Below are 7,882 nucleotides of genomic sequence, written 5' to 3'. Positions count from 1 at the left end.
GTTTTATTTTACTATAAAACCATCGATAAGAAAATCTAAATATTATCTTCAAAATCAAGTATACATCCTAATTAATGACAGTTATTATTCATCATGAACATTAATACATTTCTATATATATGTAGCTAAATTGTAAAATATTTTGACTTTTCAAAAAATGAGATACACGTATTTTAGACAGGAGTAATAAATAACACTATCCACATTCGGTTCCAATTCGAGCCCATCCCCACACCTCTCTCTCGTATTTAATTTGCGCATTTGCCATTTCTGGTCACGCTTTCCTCTCCGGCCTTTCCACCACCTCGCACCTCGCGCCTCCTCCACACCGGCTAGCAGCTTCGCCTCGCATGGTCCCGCGGGAGCGCTCCAGGACATGCAAGTGGCGGCCGCGGCGGCGTCAATGAGCGGCACCGAGACGGCTGGCGCGAAGCCTGCTGCTGCGCGGCGTCTGGGCCGCGTGCTGGTCGGGCGCCGGCGGCGGGCCGCCGTGCTGCTCCTCGCGCTGGCGTACGCGGCAGCGATGCTCATGCTCGCCATGGGCGGCAGCGATGCTCATGATCCAGCGGCGTGGTGGCGGGTGCGCTGGGGCGGCGTGCGCAACCGGCGCCCCCCGGGTCCGTGTACCGCAGCCACCTCGTGTTCGAACGGCTCCTCCCGCAAATGCGCGCCTTCGCCTCGCGGCCGAACCCGGTGAGCGTCCCTAAGTTTGCATTTTTTGGCCCCCTGGGACCTTGTGGCTTGATTTCGTTGGGGGGCGAATTGAGTTCTTGCATGCCAAAGTTCCTGGTTTGTCTCGAGAGGGGGACGAACGATTGCCTCCGTGCTTGGTTAAATGTGTCATCTATGGTTTCAGAATTGCAATGTAGGGGCTCGATTTGATCAAAATTGTCATCCTATAAGATTGATCTTAGTATGTGTTCTTTTCTTGTCCTTTTATTTTTTTTCCAATCATTTCCCTTTTTGCTAAAAGGACGACAAATTTACCTCCAGCTCCAGTCACTTGAATTCAACAAAGTTTGGCTTGAATCCCTCAAAATTAGGCTCCTTCTACAAGAAAATAGGGGATTTGGACAATCTGTGAGTCACATTTCATGAGGCAAAAGAAGCATGTTTTGCCACCTTAAATGTAGTAATTTACTTGCGAAATTGTAGCATGTGCTGCTTTTCGTTTCATGTTTGAATGGCAGAAAGGTGATGACCCTTCATAAATGACAGGCATAGAGTATACGCTACAACTTGGTGATGCTAGATGAGAGGATAAAGTAATCAAAAGAAGGCACAATTTTGCAAAAGGAGGATGTTAACCAGTACCAAAGAGTCACGTAGACAGTTCGTGGAGGCAGTTTTCATGACGACATCCCATTTCCATGTTCTTTAGTTTAAATTTGAAACAATTTGTGAAACACATTTTTGGTGATCACAAGGCTAAGCAGTGAGCAGAGCACAACCACCTGTTCCCACAAAAGGTTTCAATGTTTCATAGCAAGGGACCTTAGCTACTGCTATCGCATTATATGCCACTTCTTACATGTTATCAAAAACCCTTCCGCTTATCCTGTTACATATCATTATCAGGTACAACATTGCCCTGAAATATGTAGTATTCCGGTGCCTTATTTGTGTGACCTCAAATGAGGCAGAAGAATAATCCTATAGAAGTTAAAAGAACAGTTTTTTGTGTGTGTGTTCGATATGATTTATTTTATCCTGTTGATGTGGTGTCTCTGGTTTCATATCTATTAATGTGAACTCTCACTGGTAGTGATTCCTCAAAAAAAAAAAAACTCAGGGCTATGTGCTAGTTTTTTTTATGTTCTAAACTTTGAAAGACTCAAAACAAATCTTTGTGACTTTGGCTCATGGTTGAACATTACAATGCCGATCTTGTCTTGATCAGTTATACTATGCTAATAATCTCAAAAACCTTTGGAGTTCAACTGTGAATCTCTTTTAATTTCTTTAATCTTAAGGACCATGAAACTCTTGTTCTTTATGCTAAGAAATTAGGGTATCTTACATGTATGTGACATAGTTCTTTTTTATCTTGCCATTGCACAGTTAGTGACATCTCATTACAAAAAGTCTGGAAAGCAATGGGAACCTTGTATCAGCAAGGGGTTGATACACTCAGGTAAGAGAACCTTAAGAGTGTAGTTTGCATAACAAACATCCAAGTCATAACTCAATTCTTTGTTTACCTCTATGTCAATATAAGCTGGGAAAGATAACATAACTTGGTAGCTGACATTGATGGCACAGATTTACGCTTTTCAGAGTTACCGCCTTCAAATGGATTCCTCATAGTTGAGGCAAATGGTGGCTTGAATCAACAACGCATTTCAGTAAGTTGTACGCTACGGTCATTTCCGACTAGATTTGAATAGTCCAATTTTATAGGTTGACTTTATCATTTTGACCTAGAAGCTACATTTTATCATTATTTGCATGCACTGCTAAAATCCATTGGTATTAAAATGTTTTTTAACAGTCCATCGTGAAAATACAATGAGATTTCAAGGAGCCGTATTAGCTCTCTTACTCAGTTTAAAATAATTGTTCGGTACTCCGGTAATTAGCACTTACTAGATGGCTGCTTTTTGAGAGAGAGGAATCCAATCTCAGCCAAGAATGTCCTGGTTATATCTTTGTTTTTTTTATAATCAGCAAGGTGTCAAGTTTGCTGATAGTTGATTATGTGGTCCAAATCATAAATTGGCAGTTCTATACATGTGTTCAACCTCACTCTTCCATAAATATGATAGTTTGTATTTTATTGCATGTATGTACCTTATCTTCTGTGGAAGTCTCAATAACAAATGGAGTTTTATGTGCTTACCAATCTTCATCGATGGATTTTTTTTTTTTTTTTGATATAGCACCTCAAGTTCAAGTTAGGTTTCCTCTTTTCAGCATGCATTTTTTGTGGTTATCTGATTGAGATTTCTTAATACAGATTTGTGATGCTATTGCTGTGGCCAAAATTCTTAATGCAACTCTTGTGACACCAGCATTTCATTTGAATAGCGTTTGGCGTGATTCTAGCTAAAAGTTTATGTTTACATAATAATCAGAGATGTATTTCAAGTAACTGAAATATGGTATATGCCTTCCTCCTTTTCTTTTTCTCGGAAAATAGTTTTGTAAAATACTAGTGCTTTACTGTACTAAGTTGGGAAACTTACTTCTGTTAGTAGTCTCCTTTTGCAAGTGTTTTTCTGGTTAATCTTTCATAACGAGGCTGGAGTGAATAAGTTAATATTGCACGCAGGCTTTTTTGTGTGCACACCAGCCTTTTTTTTTTCTTGTTGCTGCTACCTTTGAGGCTATATTTGCTCTTACGTAGTTATGCATTTTGACAACTTAGTTTTGGTCATTGTTAAGAATATGGTCCTATAAGCTCCCATGTATCCTCTCAGCTGCCTTTCCTTTTAGCATATAAAGTTTTACCTTAATCATTTTAATGTGCTGATTCTACATGTTCTGTCCGTTTGAGAATTAAACTGTAATACCTGAAATATATGTTAGTTTTCTTCTCGCTGTTTCATGAGGATGTCTTTTCAAGTTTTCAGCAAATTTGGTGATATCTTTGACGAAGATCACTTCATTAAGTCACTTAGAAAATATGTAACGGTTGTAAAAGATCTTCCTGAAGATGTTTTTCTGCGATTTGACCATAATATCAGCATAATACCAAATATGAGAACCAAAGCTTTCTCACCCTCAAGTTACTACCTACAACAGGTGCTTCCAAAATTGTTGGAGCTAGGGTACGTGCTCCCTTCCTTTTTTTCCCCCTTGCCTCGAAGTAGAGTCAGATCTTTGCACTGAGCATCCCATAGTACCATATCTTCGCTTATTTCTTGTTCTATGACACAGGGCTGTGCGTATTGCCCCTTTCTCAAATAGACTGGCCCATTCGGTTCCTATGAATATCCAGGCATTGAGATGTTTGACAAACTATGAGGCATTAAGAATTTCTGAACCAATAAGAATTCTTGCAGATAATATGGTTTACCGAATGATCAAGAGGAGTTTTTTAACTGGTGGGAAGTACGTCTCAGTGCATCTTCGCTTTGAAGAGGTTTTACTAAAGTTTATCTTGTGTGGACTATCATTTCTACTTTTCTCAAGTTGTGATGACTGTGTTCTATGTTTAGGACATGGTAGCTTTTTCATGCTGCAAATATGATGGTGGTTTGAAGGAGGACAATGCAATGGAAAATGCTCGCGAAAGGAGCTGGAGAGGGAAATTCCACCGACCTGGTCGAGTGATAAATCCTGAGGCTAACCGAAGGAATGGGAGATGCCCTTTGACACCTTTGGAGGTTGCAACATTTGTTCCTTGCAATCTTGCCTTTTCTGAATTGCTTCGTCATTTTTAGAGCCCATGCCATGTTTCTGAGGTGCTGCAGTGCCAGGTCATATTGGCAGATCATTTGTAGATTGTCTTGTCTTACTCCTTGAATAGAATAATTATCCTCACATAAGTTTATAATATTGGACTTTATCTCTGATTAAAATTTAGGGGAACTGTATTTGCTTCATTTTATAAGGTATTATGTAACTTCTATTTTCTTACTAGTTCAGTTTATACAAGGTTGGAATGATGTTGCGAGGAATGGGATTTGACAACACTACTTCCCTTTATGTTGCATCCGGTAAAATATATAACGCTGAAAAGTACATGACTCCTCTTCGACAGCTGTTTCCATTTCTACAAACAAAACAAAGTCTAGTTACACCTGAGGAGCTTGCACAGTTCAAGGTACATTTTCCCTTGATTATTCCAGTCCTCTAATAAATATTAGAAAGTGTGCCTCCCTTCTCTATCCCGTTTGTATTGCATCAAGAAATGGAAGCCAGGTGGTATCAAAGGATAAGTTTGCCTGCTGACACTATATGTAGGGACATTCATCAAGACTAGCAGCACTGGACTATACTGTCTGTCTTCACAGTGAAGTGTTTGTGATGACACAAGGAAGCAATTTCCCTCACTTTCTGATGGGGCATAGACGTTATATGTATGGAGGACATGCAAAAACAATAAAACCAGATAAACGGAAGCTAGTTCAACTCTTTGACAATCCAAATATCAGGTATATTTTCGGTTATCCTCGTAAAGTTTCATAAACTATCAACGAATGTGTTGTGGCCTGAAATTGGTTCACATGTAGCCATTTTTGTGTCCAAGATGACCCTTGTTTCATAAACGTTTCGCCAAACATGATTGCCTTGAAGAAACTCGGTTCATTCTAATCTAATTACAGCATAGAAATTGCTTTATCTGTATGCTGACATACATTTAAATCTTCTGCAGCTGATTACTCTCTTTTAGTTGTGAACACCTGCAATGGGCAGAACATGCAAGATTTTATGCTTTCTTTTTCATACTCATCATCTAATTGAGAAGTATCTAAGTTAATTTTGTATGTAGATGGGATCGATTCAAGCACCACATGGAGGACATGCGTCGGCATAGTGAGATGAAAGGTTTCGGATTAAGGAAACCACAGGAATCCATGTACACCCTTCCCATGCCTGACTGCATGTGTCAGCAAGCTGAAGCACGATCAAGGTCCACGGCAAGGAACTAGGTACGTTCCACCCTTGTAAGTAGCCACACCATATAGCAGTAAGCAAAGGAAAAATAAATATTGGTACGAGCATAGAAGAGAATATGGAGATTTCAAATTATATGGCTATTGATATGAATCCCTTCCCCAAAAAAACAGAGATTCATCAGTGAGTGTATATGTGTGCAGAAGGTACTCCGCAGTTTATTGTACTTGTACATAAAGACTTAATTATTTATTTGTTCTGGATAAATAAAAAGAATTGTTTTTTTCTGAGATTTATCTTAAGCACGAGCTCAATCATTTTGATTGTGTAAATTTAGAGCCGTCCATCTGTAGCATGCACTCATTCTGTTGACATTCCAAATTATTGCATAAAATGGTTGCAATGGAACTGGAAATTTAGCTTCCTCTAGCCGGCAGCACATGGGAAAAAGGTCTTGTTCATGCGAGATTGAAATAAGCCTTTTTCTTCAATGTAATCAAAACAGCTCTCTTAATGCTTTGTAATTCAGAAGGACCAAGAGAATGTGTAATAAGTAAATAACCAACCAATCTGAATAGTTACATAAATCAATGCCAACAATGCTTCATGTTTAGAAAGACAAAAGTAACAAAATCAAATTGCTGCCAAACATAGACCAAATAGAAGTACACTTTCACTTTATACACTACCCCCTAGGTAGTATTGCTCGAATGCATCTCAACCTTCGCTGCCGCCGTCGTGGTACTCATGGTCAACGTTGCTGTCTCCGACGTTGAAACAGTAGTCGCCGCAGCTGCCGTCGTCCTGGTACTGATGGTAGTAGCAAGAGCCGTCGTTCATTTAGTTGTTGCCATCGTCGACGAAGTAGGCAGCCATCTCCGCCATGACACTGCAATTACCATCCCTAGGTAGACAACCTCGACTGCTCGCCGCCGCTCAACCCAAGGGCATTTCCGTCGTCGTCGTCATGGCCATGGCCATGGACGAAGTCGTCGTAGTTGCTCGGGCCGGGCTGGTCTGGGTCCGGAACAACAACCTGCTGCGGGCTACCGCCGGCGGCAGCGGCGGCGTCCTTCAGTCGCTGCTTGTGCTTGCCCCTGTCGGTGACCTTGACGCGCGACAGGACGGTGCTGGAGAGCCGCGGCGGCACGGTGATCTGGTACTCGTGCATGACCCACCCGCTGGTGCTGGGCTCGTCGCCGTGGTAGTACGACAGGTTGCAGCGCTTGTACTTGATGGGCATCTCGGCCGCACGGCCCCCCGGCCCGCCGCCGCCGCCGCCGCGCACGAGGACGATGGAGGTCTCCGTGCTCTTCTGCGCGTCCCACCTGACGCCGACGCCGTCCTCCTCCCCTGGGGAGACTACGCAGACGGCCCGCTTCCCGCGCGCGCGCGGGGGCGCGAAGAAGAAAGCGTGGTCGCTGTCAGCGTGGCCGTTGCGGCGCATGAACTCCCACGGCGGGCAGCTGCAGGGGTCGGCGTCGAGGAAGGCGTGCTCGTGCGGGTTGGGGACGCCCAGGGCGCGCGGGAGGAGGTAGTGCACCACGATGTCGGTGTCGGTGGGGTCGAACTTGTACGCCGGCGGGAACAACGACGGGTCGAAGCCGAACCGCCACGCCTCCATTATTACTACCTCTCGTCGGCGCCGGCGCCGGGAGCCTGCTGGTTTCTTTGTTTCCTGGTCGGATCCGCTCGTTCTTCCAACCAGCCTTCCCTTCCTTCTTTTTTCTTCCGACGAGTTGTGATCGAATTGCTTGGTCGCCGCCTCGCCGGCGTTCGTTTCCTTTCCTGATATATGTATGCGTAGCGCTGGCGCAGGAGAGGCAGGAACTGCGACGCGCGACGCGGAGTCGGATTCCGCTCGAGTTGTTTCAAATTAGATCAGGCTGTTGTTGGGCCGAATCCACCAACCGGCCCGCCGCGTCTCGACCAAGGCCCTGACAAGATGGCCCGTAACTGTTAGCGTTACATTCTTTGCTGCTGCTTGCTTATTTATCAATCACAAAGTAAACTTGTGTTTGTTATTATATTAGGGGCTTTTCTGGAAAGAGAAGGAAGATTGGAGTCCAAATGCTTGGCTTTCATAGATAACATCAATTGCCATTGAGACACGCCGGAGATGAAGAAGGATAGGGTAGAGTGGACGAACAAGAATGAAGATTTCAACAAACGACAATGATCGCCATCTTTCCAAATAAAAAAATATATCTCCCACTCCGTCTCCTCGTGCGCTCGCTGCAGGCTCCGCTCCGCTTTCTCCGCAGGCTCCGCTCTGCTTCCTCTGCTTCATGGCCCTCTCCCGCCTTCGCGACGCCAGGCT

The 7,882-nt window shown here is 43.6% G+C and overlaps 1 protein-coding gene and 1 pseudogene across 1 annotated transcript; one reads left to right on the top strand and one right to left on the bottom strand.

The window, feature by feature from the left end:
• The first annotated feature begins 360 nt into the window (after nucleotides 1–360).
• LOC136489918 (O-fucosyltransferase 9-like) lies at nucleotides 361–5,756 on the top strand (annotated as a pseudogene).
• A 710-nt stretch (nucleotides 5,757–6,466) lies between these two features.
• LOC136488310 (NAC domain-containing protein 58-like) lies at nucleotides 6,467–7,186 on the bottom strand. The gene has a single exon (XM_066485291.1). The coding sequence runs from the start codon at nucleotides 7,184–7,186 to the stop codon at nucleotides 6,467–6,469; it is 720 nt and encodes a 239-aa protein (XP_066341388.1).
• Between the last annotated feature and the right edge of the window lie 696 nt (nucleotides 7,187–7,882).

This window comes from Miscanthus floridulus, chromosome 10 (genome assembly GCF_019320115.1).
Source record: "Miscanthus floridulus cultivar M001 chromosome 10, ASM1932011v1, whole genome shotgun sequence".
Taxonomy (NCBI): domain Eukaryota; kingdom Viridiplantae; phylum Streptophyta; class Magnoliopsida; order Poales; family Poaceae; genus Miscanthus; species Miscanthus floridulus.
Note: the sequence above shows the minus strand (reverse complement) of the source record. Positions and strands in the feature narration are given on the sequence as shown.

Excerpts from the sequence above, each read along its gene's own strand:
- LOC136488310 (XM_066485291.1), bottom strand. The coding sequence starts at position 7,186 with ATGGAGGCGTGGCGGTTCGGCTTCGACCCGTCGTTGTTCCCGCCGGCG.